Below are 21,990 nucleotides of genomic sequence, written 5' to 3'. Positions count from 1 at the left end.
ATGTGTAGTGGAAGACTGCAGTGTCGAGGAGGGGTCGGGCGTTTTTCAGCTGGATCCTGACTTCAGTGAGGAGAGAGACGGTCTGCGCTCTGCTATGCTGACAAAATGACATCAAATGGTAAGCATAAAGTGACAAATGAAGAGAGTTTTTGCACACTTTAGATAAATGTGTACTGATTAGCAAAAAGTTAAATTAGGCATCAGGAAGCCACTTTGTTCTTCATTCATTGAAATACAAATGCTTCTTTGTATGCAAAGCTAGTTGTTTGTAAAAAGAAGAGAGTTACCGTGCTCCCAAGGCTGTAACAACTCAAGGTTAATATATACTAAAAAAAACATGTGTGTTCTGCAAAGTTGGAAAATTAGATGCCTGTCTGGCTACTTGTGTGGGAGAGTCTTTCACTTGTGGTGAACGAAGGAAAAGTTTCTGATATTGCTATGGGCATACATGGTTACCAGACATTTGGTCGAAAAAAATTGGTCGACCAGACAAATGGTCGAACCAATTTGGTCGAAAACCAAATGGTCGAATTTTTTTTTTTTTTTATTTTCACCTTTTTTTGGGGGGGGGGTCACCCCCCCCAACCCCTTTTTTTTTCTAAAAACCCATTTTTGTAAAAAACGAAAACCCGAAAAATAAATATATAATTAATTTAAAAAATTCGACCATTTGGTTTTCGACCAAATTGCGTCGACCAAAGGTCATTCGACCAGTTTTAGGTCGACCAAATGTCTGGACACCAGTTGCACTTATTGAATACTGAATTGAATGAAATGAGCAAAACTGCAATTATTGAATACTGAATTGAATGAAACAAGCACAGTTGTACTTATTGAATACCGAATGGAATGAAACAAGCAAAGTTGCATTTTCTGAATACCGAATTGAATGCACTTATTAAATACCGAATTGAATGAAGCAAGCAAAGCTACATTTATTGAATACCAAATTGAATGAAACAAGCAAAGATGCATTAATTGAATAATAAATTGAATGAAATAAGCTAAGATGCATTTATTCAATACCGAACTGAAGGAAATGAGCAAAACCTATTGAATACTGAAGTGAAATGAAAGTCGTGACTATTCGTTATGAATATTAAACTGCATGAAGCAGCACAATTGCTAACATTGAATACCAAAGTGAATGCAAAGAACACACCTGCTGAATATTGAACAATGAACTGAAAGCAAATAGGAAGCTAAGTTGAATGAAGGACTTTGAGTGCAGAGTTGAAATCAAGGTTGAGAAGCCACTTGAATATGAAAGTTGTGGAGCTACATTTGAGAAACCTCTTGTTTGGCTGAATATTGAACTACTCAAGAAGAACTGGAAGATCCTGGCTGTGTGACCTGTAACGGGTGGATCATGCGATCCAACAAATGCGCCTAGTCCAAAGAACCCATGTATGCTAACAAAGAAGTTTTCTGTTGTCTCAAATGGAAAACTACCATTGGTGCATGCCAAACTTGGGGAAGGGAACCCTGAGTTATAAAGAATTGTTGAAACACAGTTTAAAGACAAAGCTTCAAGATACTTCTTTTCGTGTCATCTTTTGATATTGAACTTGGAGAAGGGCACCTTGAGACGTGCTGCCCTGGAATTATATTGAACTTGGGGAAGGGCATCCTGACATTCACAAAGGTGTATAACTTTGTGAATTCAAGTCCAGAAGAAAGCAAATTGATTGTGATAAACTGGTTGACATTTAGGGAAAAGATGCTGAAGAGTAAGCCTGAGCTGGAAATAGCTCAGAACTCTATTTTTGGAACACTGTTTAGTTTAGTTAACGCTACATGTTGTTTTATCTTAGCTGTGATGGCAAGAATAGATTCTGGACACAGACAGACCTTTCAGTTGAACTTACAGATGCAGACTATCGTTGGTGTATTTAGTTGGAGAAATCCCTCCTTAGCATAGGGCAAGTTAGGACTTATACCATTTTGGCATTTTCTTTAAAAAAAACCTTTTGTTATACATTCAATCTGTTGTCTGCGTCTCCTTCCATGATACCAACCTCACAAGTAGCAGTTAGAGAAGATAGGGTTGATTGAAAGCACCATGGAGGTAGAGTGTGGAGAGAAGGAGGGGAGAAAGAGAAAGAGGGTGAACTGATGTGCACAATGCCAACTTCAATACAACAGCAATGCCACCATCTAGATTCAAGTGTCCAGGATAAAAGTGAAAAGCCTAGGTTTCATCAAACAGCAGAAAAGCATAAAAACCTAGATGTGAGTTTCCTGGATAGATGGGAAAAGTCTAGGTAGAGGGATAGAAGGAGTCATTCCTAAATTTCAAACACACAGCAAAAGCAAAACACCCAGATTCGGCATTGCTTGATAGAGGGAGAAAAGCCTACATTTCAAACACATAGCAAAAGCAAAACTAGGAGGGGGGAACAGAAAATGGCTAGCTAAGACAATTCACCTAAATGCTAGCTATGGATACTATACAACTGTGGGCAACGTGCAGCAGACTGCAAGATAAGCAATAGGAGTAAAGGTACAGTTCAATAGGGAGCAGTAATGGCTGTTCCCCCACCCGCACCTTTGTTACCTTGTCGGTCGCTGCTGGTTGACGGCTGTGCGGCATGCTCCACTGGTGGACACTGACAAAAATAAACTGGAGCTGCCCTTTGCCTCTAGGCCCCTAGCTGAAGGGTGCTGCACAGGCAGTGGGACTGCCCTGAGTGGAGGCCCTAAAAGAGACCAAAGGCCCAATCTGATGGAGTGGGGAGGTACCAGGGGCGGGAAAGAGGAACCCAGAAAACACTGGCCCTGGAGATGGCTCATGAGACAAGATAAGCACAAGGTGCACAGATGTATTTAAGATGCACTCACCCAAAGCAAAGCAGCAGTATGAAGCGTGAAATAATCATTCATATAATCGTGTCTGCCTTTGTACCCTGACTCAGATGGCAAAATGGAGGCTGGATGCTCTTTTAAATATCGATAAGTACCATATCTTGCTTTTTCACTTGTGCTTATTTATTTATTTTCTAATTGATGATGTATCACGATGGAGAAGTCTGCATTTGCAGTCCTGCTAGAGGCAAACCCAGAAGCCATTTCGTTTTTTCTTTGGATACTTTTCACAATGAATATTGCCATGCCCCTGACATCCTGACAGCCTGGTGACTCCTTGAGGATTTATGCCACAAAACATGCGGCTCCTCCTGCTGTATGAGGGAAATGGTAACCCCACCTGGATTCCCATCTCCTTTCTGGAAGAGCCAATGTTTTTGTTTAGGAGGGACTTATATCTGTTCAGGCACTTTGGATCATGCTAGGGGCCAAGACCTTGCTGATCAGGTTCACATGACCCCTCCCTTCCAAGAGGATGAGAAAATGCTATGGCATGGCTATGGACTGCCTAACTGGAAGTTCACACGATGCAGAATTCAGAACTTCCTCTGCTGGGTCTGGGGTGGTTCACAGAGAATGGACTTCCCTCAGCCTAGCTAACGACCATGTCCTTCTGTGGTAGCCACAGTGGTCTGACTCCTACCCACCCCCAGAGCTCCATTGAGAAGTTTTGCAAGTCGCTCTACAACGCATTCTTTTCTATATGAACGACATTGTAAAGCAGGTGCTGAATTTCTGTCAGAGCTGTTCTTCCTAACTTGTTGACCCCTCCTCAGAAGCCATGTGGATGAATGTATTAGCATAGATACACCAGGGCGTTTTGAGGGCCCTCACAGGTGCTAATCAATTATCCACCGATTGAAGACATCGGACGTTCTATAATTGGCCATGTATTTTATTTTATTTCATTTGTTTTGACTTGATTCATTTGTACCATGCATATCCCTAGAGAAACGGGCAGAAACTTGCTTCTGGGCGCAGATGGAAATATAAAAGAATGAGCCGGAAACAATAAGAAGACAACAGTCAAAATGTATTGAAAGAGAAATGTTTTCTGTTTCTTCTGAAAGGTGTATAGAGACTCCAACAGATGCAGTTCTCCCACGCTATTAATCGCTCAGCTGCCCCCTCCCTTCTCTGCCTCACAAACACCCCCCAAAACAAACATACACATGCCTGCTTTCTAAGTCCACAACGTCCGTCTTCCGGGCCAGGAAGGAAGGGCTTGTTATCCCCTGCGAGGGACAGAGCTCACTGGTGGGCCTGCAGGCTTTGATAGATCACGGGCAAAAGACTGTGTACCACTTTTCAATGGGGCAGTGTCCTTGCTCCTCAGTGAAGGAGCAGGGAAGCGTCTAGCAGCAGAGGTACTTTCAGTACCAGAGACACACTCTGCAGAAACTGGCTACACCTTATTTCTCTCAAAGGCAACTACATAGATTAACAACTTCATCATTGTTATTTATTTATATATATTTATAAAGCACCGGCAGCCCGCAGGCATCGAGGTGCAACAAAAACACAAAGACAACAAATGGACAGGACAATGAAACAGATCAAATCAGGGATTACCAAAAGGCATATCGTTTCTCATCCGGGGTAATTACCTGAACAAAAGTGTTTTTTAGATTTTTCTAAATAAGATTCAGATTAGACATGGATCTAATAGTTGATGGTAGGGCATTCCAAAGAGATGACGCAGTGACCGAGAAAGATCTTCCAAGATCCCTGGATCGAGTGTATCTAGGTCCCTGCAGCTGAGGCAGAGTTGAAGAACGCAGGTTTCTGTTAGGGTGGTACAGAGGTACCAAAGCTTTAAGATATTGACGGGCGTTGCCATAAAGGCAACGGTGCACCAGGGTCCCCATTTTGAAATGGATCCGATACTGCACCGGAAGCCAGGCAGATATCTGCTGAATTTAGTGACATGAGATCTTCTGGGGACCTTCAGGGCCACGCGGACGGCATCGTGCTGAATAGTTTGACAGGCCTGGATTTTGGACTTAGAGGCTCCACATAGCAGGGGCATTACAAAAGTCCAATCTGGTTAAAATTGTGGCCCGAGCTACAGTCACTGAGTTTTTCTCACACAAATAAGGACAGATGCTCCTGAGAAGCCTTAGATAATGTTACAATTTCGCCAGGGGTAGTCCACTTGGGCATCATAATTAAGGGAGACCTCTAGGTTAACCCATAGAGTTTTTACTTTTTTGTGGGTCACAATTTTATTGTCTTGAAGAAAAAAGTTGTCGTAAGAAGGGCTGAGTTTAGCACAAGCTTGGGGAGAGCCCTTCGGGTCCTTATCTTCAGCTTGGTTTTACTGCCAATGAGGCGCAACCAGTTCTCGGACATCCAGCCCTCGATGGAATTGTAAATGTGGTTAAGGGTTATGGAGTCCAGGGAGTGGTCACCACTGAGCTCAAGAACCAACTGGGTGTCATCTGCATAGATAATAGTTACAATTTCGACAGAGGTAGTCCACTTGGGCATCATAATTAAGGGAGACCTCTAGGTAAACCCCTAGAGTTTTTACTTTTTTGTGGGTCACAATTTTATTGTCTTGAAGAAAAAAGTTGTCGTAAGAAGGGCTGAGTTTAGCACAAGCTTGGGGAGAGCCCTTCGGCGCCTTATCTTCAGCTTGGTTTTACTGCAATGAGGCGCAACCAGTTCTCGGACATCCAGCCCTCGATGGAATTGTAAATGTTGTTAAGGGTCATGGAGTCCAGGGAGTGGTCACCACTGAGCTCGAGAACCACCTGGGTGTCATCTGCATAGTTGGTCAAAAATACACCTAGTTCCTCGAAGAGCGTACAGAAAGATTGCTGATAATGATTAAAAAGCAGGGGAGAGAAAGAAGCACCCTGAGGGACACCACAAACAATGGGAGAGGCGGAAGAAGAAGCTGAACCCCAATGAATATTTGATTCCCGGTTGGACAGAAAGGACTGAACCCAGTCCACTGCCTCTTTGGAGCAATTGCCTTAGTTATGCAGACATCAAAGGAGAATATCAAAGTAGTAGCTCTGTATAAAGTCATGCACATCCTCTGCATGTTTTACAAGAGAGCGGGTATTAAGGATAGCAGTCCTGCTAAGATAGAGGTTCTCTACTTCCCACATTTAACTATTCCTTCTCCATTGCCCCCCCAATCTCCTTTCCACTCTACTCACTTCCTATTTCTCTTTCTGCTCGGAATCTGGGCATCTATCTTGACTCTTCCCTTTCTTTTTCTATTCACATCTCATTCCTTTCTTGCTTGTGCTGGACCCATCTGTTCATGGGGTGTTTTGCTGCTATTACCGGAATCCCGGCTATTTTTGCCAGTAATATGCCTGACTTACCTCCAGCTATCAGCTGGAGGTAAATCAGGTGCCCCACTGCCAAACTTGGACTTTGCTGGTTTGGTAATGTGCCGGTAAACGGATTACCAGCAAGTTATTACCGCACCGACAAACTCCGAATCAGGCCCCAAACATTGGTCCCAGATAGCAGGAATGGAGATGGAAGGTGGTGATGTCCTTTTTAAAGCACTGTATAGCAAAGAGCAGGCAAAAATGCCTCTTAAAGGATCCTCTGTGAAAGATTGCCTCTGGCAAGGGTGCAGAAATTCTTTTTTTTTAGAAAACGTATTCATTAATAATAACATTATGAAGGTATTTCCATCTCAGAAAGGTTGATGGTAGTAATGTATAGAAACAAGAACTTGAAGTGTTTTTTTCCTCTTCACTTATGCAGGCACTGAAGAGATACAGGAAGATGACCAGGTAGCAGCATTTGCCAATGCACTAATCAAACCCATTTTAAACTTAGCTCTAGGTTCTGATGGAGATGAAAATAGGAGACATCTGGCTGTTAAGTGCAGGAGTAATGAAGTCCATGAAACAACTGCAAACAGTACAACACAACACTGTTGAATCAGAAGAAAATGGGGTTAGTGCCAAAATCATTAAAGACTGCGTATGCCATCGACTAGAAGAATACATGTTCTCTGGTGAAATATTCTCCCCCTCCCCTTTTATCCTGGCTTTCCCCTATACTCATACCCGCCTATCCGCCCCTGTCCCCCCAGAATGTGATTTTGCTCTGTAGTCCTGTTGGAATAACAGGGCGGATCCACATAAAAAGGAGATTTGGGTTCATACACTTCCCATGGCAACATGGACCTTGACACACTGCTACATATGGTGATTCATTCTTGTATGAAATGTCACAATACAGTGATGTCATAACCATATTTTTCTTAGTGCACTGAGGGATAATGCTGTATGATGCCACTTCCTGTTATGTCCCACAGGCGCATGGCCAAATTACATCACTTCCTGTGATGTTACTCTCAGGGCGTGACATTGTGATGTTACTTCCACTACCCCTGGCATTTTGATGAAATGACGTCCCTTCCAGATCTGCTGCATCCTTGTTGCTGTTGTCACCTTTCCAGCGATTCAGGTCTCCCAGAAAAAGAGTGGCAGAGTTTGGGCTGATAAGGTTATTTAACAGAGATAGGATTTCTTCACTAAAGTCAGGCATGGGGCAGGGGGGACAATAGATTAGACTAATGTTGACACAATTCTGTTGTGAAGGAGTCATTTTAAGATGTAAAATTTCACAGCCTGAGCAAGAGGCTGTGGTCCGATTTTGCAGTTATGGCTACTCCGCCACTCCGGCCCTCAATGCGATTGGCATTGAAGAAAGTGTAACCAGGAGGGGAGGCCAACGATATAGAGGGGCCCTCGTGTCTTGAATCCAGGTTTTGGTGATGCACAGAATATCAAAGTTGTAGCTTTGGATAAAGTCATGCAGGACCTGTGCATGTTTTACAAGAGAGCGGGTATTAAGGAGAGCGATTTTTAGCAAGCTCTTATTTGTGTCTGATCGAGTGGGTTTTGATGCCATTACGGGCTGGGAAGAGAGAGGAGATGTAGATGGAACAGGATTCTCGGTAAACCGAGATACAAGGGAGCAAGGAGAACGAGTTTTGGTATCGGTGGGTAAGTTAGCCATCAGTGCGTCGGAGAGAAGGGAGAAACCAATTTCGTGCGAAGGGCTGGAGGCGGCCAGTGGTTGGCCTGATGGATCTGTTCCAACCAATGATGGGGGAAGGCTATCTAGTTTCGTCCGTTTCAGCCTGTGATGAGTGGCAGCCAATTGAGGCGAAGCGCTGCAATCGATAGATGTTAGTTCCTAGGAAAGCCCACAATTCTAGGAAACCTAGGACTGTAAGCGAAATGGGTTCAATAGCATGCTTACCGCTCGCGGAGTAGAACCTGCCCACAGAGCGCGTCGATGACCGGTGAAGACCGGCTAGGTGCAGAAGCGCCGGCGCTGAAGCACCTGAGGGATTCAAAAATAGATCCATGGGGAACCTGGGATATGTAGTCTTAGATGCACGTTTCTCACGTTATCTGGTTCAACACAAATAAAACAATAGCATTGTTAGGTCAGAAATTATTTTTATAGATTCCTTTTGCTAACTTGAGGGGTCCCCTAAACGTTTTTCTGGCTTTTTCGAATCCCCGACTTTCTTTTTGCTCTCAGAAAGACTTCCACGGCTCACATAAAGCGGCAACTCCAACTTCGTCTACGGCCCTTAGTACTGAACATGAGCACCCCATTTTCTCTGTGGGTGAGTTTTCTTCCCCAGGCAGTGTTCTGGGGAGTAGGTTTGCAGCAACTATATATTTAATGCTTTACTTTTAGCTACACTACCCTGCTGGCTTTTTGCCATGCTGGTAGCCAAATGCCCCCCTATATGACAGCCATTTGACAACCAAGGTATTTTAACAATTCTACACCTCTGGCATTTCCTTTTGTTGTCTTTCTTTCTTTGGACAATGAAGAATGGTCAAAATGCCCAATGAGGCATTCCTATGCATGAATGGTATCCAATTTAGTCTGGGTGAGGTTCTCCATGACACCTGGATCCACATTTGGAAAAAGATCACATTTCCAAGTCATGCTGCTGAGAAATATATGACACCAACGCCTGGAAGAGGTGCTGGTACTATCAAGGCTGGATCATGGAAAGACCTGTGGAAAGTGATCGGACTCCAGAAAAACATCTAGCTCTACTGAAAGCATTCAATTGACTAATCTCTGGACTCCCATGAGTTGAGCAGTAGAAATCCCACCAGTTGCTTTTCTAAGAGTTGCTTTTCTAAGAGTGCCTAACTATCACGCAAAGCCCTCAACCCCAAAACTCCAAAGTGATTTCAGAGAAACTCTCAACCTCTGGATGTGCATCAAAGTGAAACTCATCTTCGAGTTCCCAAGTCAATCCAGCACTCCAGAAAACTGAATATCACTTCTGCTGAGCTATGCCCTTCTTGCATTGCCAGCTGAGATGGTAACATAATAACATCAACTTTTATATAGTGCTTCATGACAAATTTCTTCTACTTCCAAGAGGTATGATGAAAGGTGTAATTTATATCCAATAAAATGGGGTGGGGTCGGTGTAATTCTTACCCAATTTATCAGTACTCAGTTAATCTATCATGTAAACTTGAAGGGTAAACAACCCTACAGAGTTTCAACCTTGTGACTGCAGTTCTCAAACATCTGTCAGAAAAGCATGAGCACTGAGCTATTTTACCGGATAAAACAATGTTTGAATAATTGCCTGCCCCTGTATGTTTATTTCCCCAAATCATTTTTAAAAAAAGAAAAGGGTTGTGTTGCTGCTGTCAGACCATCCGACATGTGCATTTAGTGTAAAGGCTCTTGAGAGGTGATGCAAATGTGCAACTCAAAACAATGACAAATAGTTTTTCAGGCCTATAGCATTTCCCATATGGATCCAGGTCCTCTACATCAAACCTCCCACAACCAGCATTTATGAAGAGCCTGCCTGGCATTGAAGGAATATAAAAGATGGACAGCACCATGTGGCTTCTAGGTCTACCCTCCTTGCCCAATTTGGGCTTTTATACCTAGAAATGGATTTTGCCGTAACAGCCTTAGGGCCTCTTCCAAACTGAAATACTTAGTGGTTGATGTAACCAGTGAATGAACACCTGGGGCTGTATTTGTAGGGTGGTCTACTGAAGAACGGGCCTGGCACATACCTCCACAGCCAAAGACACCTAATTCTGCAACCAGTTTTCATTGCAAGTGAACAGATTTGGTGTAAGCTTCAGCTTACCAATGCTGACTTGTTGCGGCTTAGGAAGGTCCCAAGCACGGTTTGAGATAAAGAAGCAAAAAAACTGGTAATCCATACCTGGAATTGCCGGATTCCGACCAGGAAGATGAATTCCAGAGGTGGATGCACCTGCATCCAACTGGTACTTTAATGAGGACTTTTGATGACGGCTACGTTTCTTGCTCAATAACCTGTTGAAGAACTCTCTTAAAGTACTGGAGGCACTTGCATCTTCTTTGGGTGCTCCGTTTGCCAACTTTGGTAATACTGTTGACGGTGAGGTTGTTGGTGGCATCGGGGATATTGGCAGTGGTGAGTTTGGTCGTTCTTCTACTTTCTGGATTGTTGGCAAATCTGTGGTTGATGGTTTCTTTTCCAATTGTAATACAATGGTTGGCGTTGGTGAAGTTGGTTGTAGTACTGTTTCCATTGGTACTGTTGCCAGTGACCGTCGTGGAGCTGTTGCCTCGCATGTGTGTACTCTTGACAGTGGTGGAGAACAAGTTTGATCTCTTTTCATTGACATTTCTCTGTTTATTGTCTGTGGCTTTGATGGTGCTTTGGCCAGTGATGATACTTTAACTGGCTGAGTTGATGCTGATTCTGTTGATAATGGTGGTACTTCTTTTGCCAGGGTCACTGTTGTTGACATTGCTTTTTTCAACAGGGGTACTACTGTGACGAGTGATGATTGATGTGCTGTTGGCAGCGATTGGTCTGCTGTTGGCCTTGGTGCTTTTGTCATTCGTACTGTTGATAGCGGAGGTGGGATTGGTGATGGTCTTTCCATTGATGTTAGCATTGTACACATTGGTGGCATCCGTGTTGGTGTTGTAAGTTGCAACAGTTCGGTTGGAACTGGTAGGGATTTTGGGGGTAATGTGTTTAGGAGTGTTTGTCCTGTTGGAACCGGTTCAGGCAGCTGTGATGCTGTTGCTGGTGATGGTGATTTTGCAAGAGGCTTAAGTAGTGGCGTTTCAGCTGCTGCCTCTTGAGGCTGATGCACAGCTGTTGTTTCCCGCTGGTCATTCTCTTGTCTTAGAATCTCAAGAGAAAGGGAATATATAGAGATAATGTCATGTGAGTAGTCTCGAACAATCACAACGCCTTCCCCTCGTGCCCACAAGCTGATTGGAAACCTGTAGCATCTTAGTGGATCTGCCATTTGGCACAATAAAATACTGAGCAATGGTCTAGTGAATGGTCTGAGTGCAATGTTGTTCTCGGCATACGACAATGGAGTGTGGACCACAGGAAATTCCACTTCAGTGTGGTTGGGTTGTCTGGGCTCCACTGTGTTAGATGCAGCGACCCTCCCCTTAGGATAGGGCCCCATTAAATCGGTTTGTTTGAGATCCCACCTGGAACAAACAAGACAAAAGACACGCATTAGTTTTGTCAGTAACTAATCTCTTATTATTATCATTATCATTATTCAAATTATATATTTTTATAGCCTAAACCTAGCTCGGTGCAACAGAGCACTGTACAAGTCATAGAGAAAAACATTGGTGACATGAATTGAACAAGTCATCAAGTAAACATTTATGATAATTATCATAGTACAATATATGGATGGGGTTTACTCAAGATAGCTGGAATCTAGGTCTTCAGTTCTTTCCTAAACTGAAGGAGACTTGGAGCAGTCTGGATTGCCAAAAGATGATGTTCCAGAGAACTGGATCATAGGACATGAAGGACTGTTTCCTAGTCTTCTCCTTGCATGCCAGCCTAATTTCTAGCCTGGTGATGTTCTCACTGTGTACCTGCCAATGTTTTTATGTTTGACCGACAGGTCGTCTGATATCCCACAGAAGATGCTTAGCTGGGATGGGGAGCCAGTGTAGGTGACGCAAAGTGGAGCTGATGTGGTCATATACCCTAGAGCTGGTCAGCAGCCTCAAGCCCTGTGAGTGGAGTGTTACCCCATCAATATGCAAGATCCCTAGGGCCTGGACCACCCTTCAGAAGTGCTGTGGTTGGAGGAAGGTTGGAGGAAGGGCTTTATATTGTGAATAGAGGGATCTGATAGCAAACCCTTTGAGCCCTTTTCCTGATGTGTTGTTGGAAGGATGGATTTCTACCCACAATGAAGGCTAGGGATTTTTCTGAGTAGGTGAGGTGAGGGTGTAGCCCATCCAAGTGTTTTTAATCCAGCCACCTTTGAGTGGGTTCCTGTCTAGAGTGGGGGCCAGGAGAATCCATTTGTCTTGGTAGGGATAAACTTCAAAGAGGCATTACTCATCCACGTTTGAATGATTCTAAGGCATGAGCGAATGTGAGTGATATATTGTGGGCCTTTGGCCTTTTAGAACAACTGTGTATCACCTGCCTACTCCTGTATCGTGATTTTGGGGTTGTATAGGAGTGATCACAGTGGTTCCATATAGGGGGTAAAGATGTGTGATCCCAGTGGTTCCATACAGGGGGTAAAGATGACTAGGAAGAGCATGGAACCTAGATGGATACCAAAGGTGGTGAGGTGGCATTCAGACCTGAGTGAGACCATCTGGACAGTTTGATTTCTATCAGATGGGTAGGATGGGAGCCATTTCAGGACGGTGCAAATAAAAGCCTATGCTGTGTGCATGGAGGACGAGTAGTGTGTGATGTTGACCTTTTGAACGCAGCACAGAAGTCCAGGAGGACTAGCAAGCACAAGTCTCCTTTATGGATAATCTGAGTTGTGTCTTTCACACATGTATGCTGGCTTGATTCGGGACAGAACTCTGACTAGTAATCCTGGAGCAGACTAAGTTGCTCAATTTGTGTAAGTAGTTTTTTAGCAACTGCTGCCTTGATGACATTGCCAATGAATGGGAGGCTTGTGATCCATCAGTAGTTTGTTAGGTCTTCTGACAATAGCTTTGTGCAGACTACAGAGCATACCCTTGGCAAAATTGGATCTCTGTCATGTGTGACGAATCACAAGAATCTGTCACTTCTCCCCAGGGGGGGGGGACATTTCCTGTGAGACTTGGGAGGTGAGGCCCCTCTGCACACCCTCCCAGGGGTAGAGGAAAGCAGGACCTCACCAGGAGAGACTCCCCTTTTGGGGACAAGAACTCCCATTCTTACGAGGAACTCCCTAAAAAGCAAACCATTAATATAGCTTCAAAAGCATCCAGTGAAGAAAGGTATGAACAACATACCGAAATATGTTATTGTCATCAAGAAACTTTGATTTTCCCTTTTAAGAAAAAACTACATAGTGCTGAGACAAGGAAAAAGGTCTGTGGAGGAATACAGAGCATAAAATGAACAGAGAGAAAGACTGTGATACTGCCCCGGGGAAGTCCCATGGCAAAATAATAAAAGAAAGAGGCGGAGAATGGAAGGCGAGGGAGAAAACCCATGAGTTATGAATTTGCTCACAAGCGTGTGCTGGAGAAGAGGTGGACGTGCAGTGTCCTATGCCAAAGAGGAAACCAACTGAAACTTCAGGTGGGCAGCATCGAGAAGGTGCAAAGAAGAGAGAAGAGAGAGACCGGAGTTACGAATGGGCTCACAGGCATATATATTTATTTATATAGCACTTGGCACGGGCCCGCAGACATGAGAGCGCTTAGAACAAAGACAAAAACAAAACACATTCAAAGCAAGAATCATGGCAGAACCATAAGGCATTGAAGACATCAATGAAACAAAGCTGTTTTTAAACAAAACCTGAAACAATCAAAAGAGCGACAAGCCCTTAAGTCAGGTGCAAGGGTGTTGCAACATTATGGTGCAGCATAAGGGAAGGAGCCCTAAGGAAGCATTATCAGCCTATCTCCAGGCACAGACATAAGAGAAGAGTGGTTAGATGTAAGTAGCCAGCAAAATATATTAGATACTCTGAACTTGGTCCATATAAGCATCTGTGGGTAATAGAGAGCAGGCAAAAGATTATTCTAGAGGCAACCAGAACCCAATGTAAGGCTTTCCTGGCCTCAGAAATACTCAGGATTACTCTTGCGAAGACCCTCAACTGCCTGCACTGCATTATTTTGCACCGTCCGTAGTCGGGCAATTTCTCCTTTACCAATGCCATAGAAAAGACTTGAACAGTAGTCTAGTTTAGCGCCAACTATGGCCCTGGTAATGCTAGCACGATTATTATGGCTCAAAAAAGTCTTAACTGAAGTTCTTAACCCTGAGGAGTGTGGCAATCGGACAACCAGCTATTTGAAATCCACAAAACTCAGAACTGAGCTTTCTTATTTGAGCTGCTGTGCCTGTAATCATCAGCTCAGCTTTTGTAACATTAAGGGCTAGGACATTCTCTGCCATCCAGGTCTGTATGAGAGAAAACAAATTGATGGTTTCAGTGTCTCTGACATAATCCCCTGAGAGAGATATGGGACACTGAGTATCATCAGCAAAATTAGTGTAAAGCACCTCATTCACATCCAGCAAATCAAATAGGGGCAGATTGAAGATGTTCTATAATGTTGGCAACAAGCAGGATCCCTGAGCAGAGTGTAATAACCTAGAAACTAGCAGCGTATGGGCAACTAGGTCAAAAGCTGGCAGCAGGTCCAGGAACATAAGGAGTGCGGTGCCACCTTTTTCAAAGACCTGAAAAATGTTTGCCTTCAAATCAAGCAGGACTGATTCTGTGCTATGAGCACTACGACAACCAGGCTGCTGTGGGCCCAAGATGTTGTTCCTGCACAAAACTTCCTGTATTTTGATATAGGCCGTCCCTATCCAGAATTTTCAACAAAAACGAGACGTTGGTAATAATAGGCATACAATGTGAAGGGTAATTAGGATCAAGCGCTGGTTTCTTAAGGACGGGTGATATCCATGACTGAATGAATGAATGGCGGAACAGAAGTTTCACTAGAAGAGAAATTGATCCGTTTCATAATCAGTGGAATTAACTATGACGCAAAAGCTTTAAAGACCATGGCAGGGCAAACAACTCCCTTACAGTAAGGACGTTAAGTTGTTGTAGAATCGCTAAAACATCAGATTCTGAAACCACCCTAAACTCAAAAACAAGGACAGTAATTTTAGGGCTCAGTAAGTCAGTGTTTAACTGCGACCCCACACACACTGTAAATTTGCTCACAATGCTGTTGTACGTGGAAGAAAGGCACACAGCCCCTTTAAGGAAACGCACACACCAAGGCGGAAGGTGAGCGGAAGGGGAGGGGCAAGCAAAAGGGAAAGTTAGTTAAGAGATGTTCTGGAATAAAGAAGGTTGAGATGCACAGAGGCTCTGTGTGTCAATGGAATGAATGTGCATGACTAACTGAGCGAGAACCGTATGACAAGTGCCATCCTGGATTTTCTTAATTGTATTCATCTTGGATGGATGTACACCATCCTTTATCCTTGCGTTGCGTTGACATGTGCATCCCCAACACCGCCATTCAAAAGGAGAGGCACCCCGAGCCAAGCCTAGAAGACATGCTCATCAGGCTGAACCAAGCGAAACATTTTTCAAAACTGGACCTCAATCAGGGCTATCACCAACTTGTGCTAGACCCAGCCTCGAGAGCCATCACCATCTTCGCGACACACGACAGACTTTTCCGATATAAACGACTCAACTTCAGCATTTCATCTGCCACAGAGATCTTTCAAGAGACAATAAGACTTCTGATATCATCCGAGGTAAACGCGCTAAACTACAGCGATGACATTTTGATCTTCAGGAGAAACCAGGAACAACACGACAGAGCCCTTACAGTTGTCTGCAAGATCCTCCAAGAAGCGGGCCTAAACCTGAATGAACCCAAATGCGACATCAATAAGACCAGCCTCAGATTTTTTGGCGACATATTCTCAGACAAGGGCATAAAAGCCAACCCAGATAAGATAAAGGCGATAACCGATCTCCAGGCCCCTACGACAATTGCAGAGCTACGCTCCTTTCTAGGAATGGTGGGATACTGTGTGCGATACCTCCCAAACTATGCCATGAGCACTGATCCTCTTCGAATCCTCCTAAAAAAGGACCAACCGTTCCTCTGGGACCAGCGCTGCCAAACCGCATTCACAACCATAAAGGAGAACTTCCACCCAGAGTGGCACACCATCATCACAGTGGATGCTAGCCCTGTCGGCCTCGGAGCCATACTGGCTCAAACAGACACCAAGGACAATACGAGGCATGCAGTAGTGGCCTACGCCAGCCGCGCCCTCTCCCACACTGAGAGGGCCTACTCCCAAGCCGAGCGGGAAAGCCTCGCAGCAGTATGGGCCTGTGAAAAGTTTCACCACTTTGTAATTGGCCATCAATTCACTCTTGTAACAGACCATCAAGCACCCCTGTCGATATTCGGAAATCCCAAAACAAAAATGCCTCCCGAATTGAGCGCTGGGGAATAAGATTGCAAGAGTACAACTACGTGATCGTCCACAAACCGGGAGGAGAGGCCAATCCAGCGGACTATTTGTCCAGGCATCCACTGATGAAAAACGATGACGCCCTAGCACATGAGGCTGAAGAATATATATCCTACCTATCCACCAACACTATGCCACCGACAATATCAGCAGCCACATTTGCAGAAAGAAGCAGAGCTGACCCGACGATCAAAGCCGCCATACGCCTCACCAGCTCCAACAAATGGAGGGAGATACAGGAAAGAAGAAACGGAGAGCAGGGAGCTGACAAGAATGACCTAGGCCGACTGGCAAAAATTCACAGAGAACTGGTGGCCACTGATCAAGGTGTAATGCTGCGTGGAAATAGACTAGTGGTTCCAAGAGACCTACGAAAGACACTAGTAACACTAGCCCACGAAGGCCACAGAGGAATCGACAACACGAAAAAGAACCTAAGAAGTCACATCTGGTTCCCCTACATGGACACTGTAGTGGAAGACATGCTGGCAAACTGTAGGCCCTGCCAATTAGCGGCAAAAGGATCATCCCTGAAACCCTTACAACCAACAACACTCCCAGAAAGACCCTGGCAAAAAGTTCCAATGGACTTCTATAGACCTCTAGAAGAAGGAGGTTACTTGCTTGTGCTCATCGATGAATATTCAAGGTTTCCTTTCATCAAGCAAACACCATCAACATCATTTTCAGATACCGCACCCATCATAGATGAACTATTCAGTGAATGGGGCATCCCCAACATTGTCAAGACAGACAACGGATTGCCGTTTCAATCAAGGGCGCGAATTTGCCAAACTTGCAGACCATCTTGGCTTCCGACACCAGAAAGTCACGCCACTCTGACCCCAGGCCAACGGAATGGTAGAGCGGTTCATGGCCACCATTAAATTAACTCGGCAGAAAGCCCTAGCTGAACAAGTACCACAAGCACAAGCCATCTGCAGCGTGCTTAGAAGCTACACGAACACTCAGCATGATGCGACGGGAAAACCCCCTGCTGAACTGATTTGCGAAGTACCGACCCAGAACACGCATTCCCCAGTGGGAAGACTATACACCAGAAGAGGATGCAGCCATCAGAAGACGAGATGCCGAAAAGAAAAAGAAAGCCAAAGAATGGGCTGACAAAAGAAGAAAAGCCCAAGAACCCCAGCTAGAAGTAGGGCAAACCGTTCTAGTGCGACAAATGCAGAGAAAGAAAACAGACACCCGCTACAGCCCAGAACCTCGAATCATTACGGCCATCAAAGGACCCATGATAACCGCAACTGGAGAGCCAGGAGACATCACCAGGAATGCTTCGTTCTTCAAAAGACTATACCTCGACGACTCAGAAGCATCAGAAGCGGCTGCCGAAGAGACAGAGGATGAGGTCACCGCAGACCCCCCGACAGAAGCAATTGGCGAAAGCAGAGAGTCCCCTGGCAGACCCCACAGAACAGTGAGGAGACCAACACGACTCATTGAGCAAATGTGACTCTACCTCTCATGTTAAGTGTGGGGGGGGGGTGTTGTACGTGAAAGAAAGGGACACAGCCCCTTTAAGGAAACACACACACACACACCAAGGCAGGAGGTGGGCGGAAGGGGAGGGGCAAGCAAAAGGGAAAGTTAGTTAATGTTAGATGTTCTGGAATAAAGAAGGTTGAGATGCACAGAGGCTCCGTGTGTCAATGGAATGAATGTGCGTGACTAACTGAGCGAGGACCGTATGACAAGTGCCATCCTGGATTTTCTTAATTGTATTCATCTTGGATGGATGTAAACCATCCTTTGTCCTTGGTGACAACTGAAGTAGCCAGACAGGGATCTTCTAGCTCCTTAAGAATCTTTAAAAGCTTGTTAGTAGCATAAGGCACTTTTATGAGCTTTACCCGCAAGATTATATTTATTTCTATTGTCCTCAGAGTTGGGGTTTTTTCAGAGTCTCAAAGGCTTTCCGTTTGGCAACTCAATTCCTGAATTTCAGTGGAGACTCAAACGTTTGAGTATTTAAGCCTAACAGATCGTGTTTTAACTGCGCGACTACATTCATGCCATTGAGCAGCATACTTTGATAAGCCTGGGCTAGTTCGGCTGCAGATGCAAAAGTAGCCAAGCTGTTCAATGTTGTTTGCAAATGAGGCACCATTAATTCAGCGGAAAGGCCACACATATTTCTAGATGAGTTAGGGATCCTTTCCTATACTGTGAAAAGTGGGAAATATTAAAATGGATCAGAGAATGATCTGACCATGGACAAGAAAACAATTCCATGGCCATAATGTGCACATTATGGCTCATAACCCAAAGTATCCTACCTTTTAAGTGGATCACATCTGAAACACAATGACCAAAACCCAGGTTAGTCAGCAGAAACTCAGTGACTGCGACCATGGGGTCAGAGCGATCAGTGAGCGCAAGATTAAATCCCCCAGAATGGCAACTTTGGACAAGGCCTCAACATACCACCGAAGTGAGATCAAAAATCTGGCATTGTAGAAGGAGGTTGATATATAAAATGAAGTTAAAAGTGGTGTTATGATCAGATAACCATTTCAACCACAGGATATCACAACCTGGTGGTCCTGAAACTATACCTTTGTGTATCTGTAGAGAAGTCTCATATATGAAAGGCACTCCTCCACCCCGACCTGAAGTGCGATCAGCTGTAAAAATCTGAAAGCCTGGTGGAATTGCAAGAGCAAGTGCAGCCAGGTTTCTGTCACAGCAAATACATCAACATGGTTATCCACAATGTAATCTGCAACCTCTGTTGCATGTTTAATCAGGGAGCGGGGTGTTTAAAAATAGGCATTTGAGAGTTCTAATAGGGTTCAAATTACCACCAGGTAAGTCCATAGCACCCACAGAAGTAACCACATTAACATTAAAGTCGCCTTCATCAGTGAATCCCTTACTTACTTAGTCGGTAAACACCGCAGTACCCAATATAGCATCTCTCACTACACTATTACCAGCCACCATAGTGCCCGTGGGTAACTGACCCGGTAACAAATGGAGAGCTGAACTGAGCCTGATAACAAGCACCAAATCCAATGTGGAGTTTGCTGTTAACCGATGAGTGGATATTGAGTGAGGAGCACCCGAATTTGGGGATAGCAACAGGGAAGCCTCGGCCGCAATAACCATACCGGCCACAGTTATTAAAGAGCGCAACAAAACATTAACACATGGCGATTCAAGAGCCAAGTCACGATGGTGCTCTAAAATAGCCGCCGACCTTGAGAACAGATGTCATCACAGAACTAACAAAGGACGTGACAAAACAGATAAGTGAGTCACAAATACCAAATCGGAGCCAAATCAATCTAAACAACACCAAATTGACTTACTAGTATCCAGGAGGAAACAATAACCCAGCAAGCCATCTCCAAAACCACTCACCAACCGGTGCAAACTGGCCACACCGCCAGCACTCACATGCCTGCTGATGGGTTTAAAAGCAGCAGGAAGGCTGGGAAATGTTGAATGGGCTATGGCACGCTCAAACCCAGGAGAGGAACATGAATTTAAAAAGCGCTAATCGGCTATCAGCATCGCAGCAAGTACCACACTAAGAGTTAAAACAATTAAACACACAAAAGCAGTATTAAAACATCATTTCCAAAAGGGGAATATTACAAACAACGATTGCTAAAATATATAAAAGTATGTAGCAGCAAAACACAAGGCAAGAGCAATATGTGGAAGGAAAGCTGGACATGTGGCGTCTTATGCTAAAGAGGAATCGAAGTGAAACTTCAGACGCACAGCATCAGAACGGTGAAGAGACGAGAGAAGCAGAGGTGGATGCAAGGCATCCATATCTGGAGCAAGAGCTAAGTGGTGGGGTGACCGCAAACGAGCAGTGGTGGACCAGTGGGTCCATGAAGGGCGCTGATACCACTTCCTTTGATGTAACAAGGAATGTACCAGCAAACGAGAGACCGGGGAGATCATACATGAAACCAGAGGAATTACGGGAGGGTAACCTGACAAGTGGAAGAGAAGCTCCCAACCAGTCGAGAACCCTGGTGATGTCATCCCTGAGCACAACAGGTAATGAGGAGAGCAAGCGACCTGGGAGGGGGACTGAAGATCATTACTAGAACTCTCAGACTCATCCAAGTCGAGATAAGATATTGGCATTGAATGAAGAGAAAGAAAATCAGTACTGGAATACTCATACTCATCCCAGTCAAGATAAAGTATTGAGAGTAAATGGAGCGAAAGAGAATCACTATATTGGAATGCTCATACTCCTCCCAGTCAAGATAAGATAACGGCATTGAATGAGGAGAAGGAAAATCAATACTGGAACGTGCATACTTTTTCCAGTCAAGATAAAGTATTGAAAAGTGAATGGAGAAAAAGAAAATCATTACAGGAATGCTCATACTTATCCCAGTCGAGATAAAGTGTTGAGAGTGAATGTAGAGAAAGTATTTGAATAAAGTGAAAGAGAACTGTTACTGGAACGCTGATGTTCATCCCAGTCGAAATAAAGACTGTGCATTAGCATGGAATGATAATCCTTACTTGAAGGTTTACACTCCAATGGATCAAGGAGAAAACCCTGCGATATTAGAGAATAGGAAATATTGTGAAAGAGAAAAAGCAAAAGAGCAGATTGAAATAGAGGATAAGGGCCAAGCCCAAAGTGAAACCAAAGACTGTGAAGTAAAGATTAAGAACCCAAGAAGTCAAGGGAAAAGTTTGGACAAAGTTAGCCTATGAAAGGAAAATGATAAATACAAGTAACAAGGGATAAAACGAGAACAAGAAGGGAACAAACAGGTAATCAAGGGAAAGAGAAGGTTGAGAACTGGAGGAACCCAGTATCAGAACTGTGTGACTTACTAACAGTAGTTACCAAGAACTACTTGAGAATACCTTACTGAGCTGAACTTGGTGAAAAACCAGCTTACAGGAGAAAGGAGTCGTTATACTCGTTTACTTGTTGTTATCTTAGTGGTAGGATTTGGGCAGGTTAGTTTGTACAGTGGAGTGACTCTCATTTGGATTTGGACTCTCACTGATGACTGACAAGCACATTAGTTAGTTTTGGTTAGTGAAACCCCTTAGCATAGGGAAAGATAGGTATTTGTTTTCTTTAGTTAATAAATATCATCAGTGAGATGGAAAGTGATGGGGAGAGGTGGCATCGTCCCACCCCACTTTAGCATGCCAGCCATCATCAGAGCAAGAGTAAGCTAAGGGGGGACACACCCTCATTACGTTTCTGTGCATCATAACACTACCCAATCTGCCAATAACGCATTGAATGTGTGCTTAGAAACTCCATTTTGTGGTGTGCTGTGCCATCCGCCATCTTTCTACTAGGCCCATATGCACTCCACTGAAGTGTCTGCTCTCCCTTCCCCAGCACTGCGCACAGACAGCCCACGACACCTCCACCCCCTGCCTGCTCCGTTACGAGCCTTGTTCGCACGGAAGTCCAGCCATTCATTGTTGCAATAAGCTTGTATCAAATACCAACAGAATGTGTTCACTGCAGTGTGTGAGACCGGAGCAGGTTCCAAACCCTGTGCCCATTCATCTCCACTGACCTATGTGTGCCCCCCCTCCCTCCACCCTACCAGTCCATGGTCCACTGGCCCCCTGTCCTCCATACTCTTTGAAGGTGATGGCTCGCAGGA

General features: G+C 44.4%; 1 protein-coding gene across 1 annotated transcript in view; it reads right to left on the bottom strand.

Moving 5' to 3' along the window:
- The window catches only part of LOC138565964 (mucin-2-like), a 233,662-nt gene that overhangs the window by 49,168 nt on the left and 162,504 nt on the right, over window positions 1-21,990 (bottom strand). The window contains exon 2 of the mRNA XM_069643057.1: window positions 10,085-11,367. Within this exon, the coding sequence (XP_069499158.1) occupies window positions 10,085-11,342 (1,258 nt within the window). The 5' untranslated portion in view covers window positions 11,343-11,367. The remainder of the gene's footprint in view (window positions 1-10,084; window positions 11,368-21,990) is intronic.

Source organism: Ambystoma mexicanum, chromosome 2p, assembly GCF_040938575.1.
Source record: "Ambystoma mexicanum isolate Mex_15411 chromosome 2p, UKY_AmexF1_1, whole genome shotgun sequence".
Lineage (NCBI taxonomy): Eukaryota > Metazoa > Chordata > Amphibia > Caudata > Ambystomatidae > Ambystoma > Ambystoma mexicanum.
The sequence above is the reverse complement of the archived record's forward strand: the minus strand, read 5'-3'. Positions and strand labels throughout refer to the sequence as shown.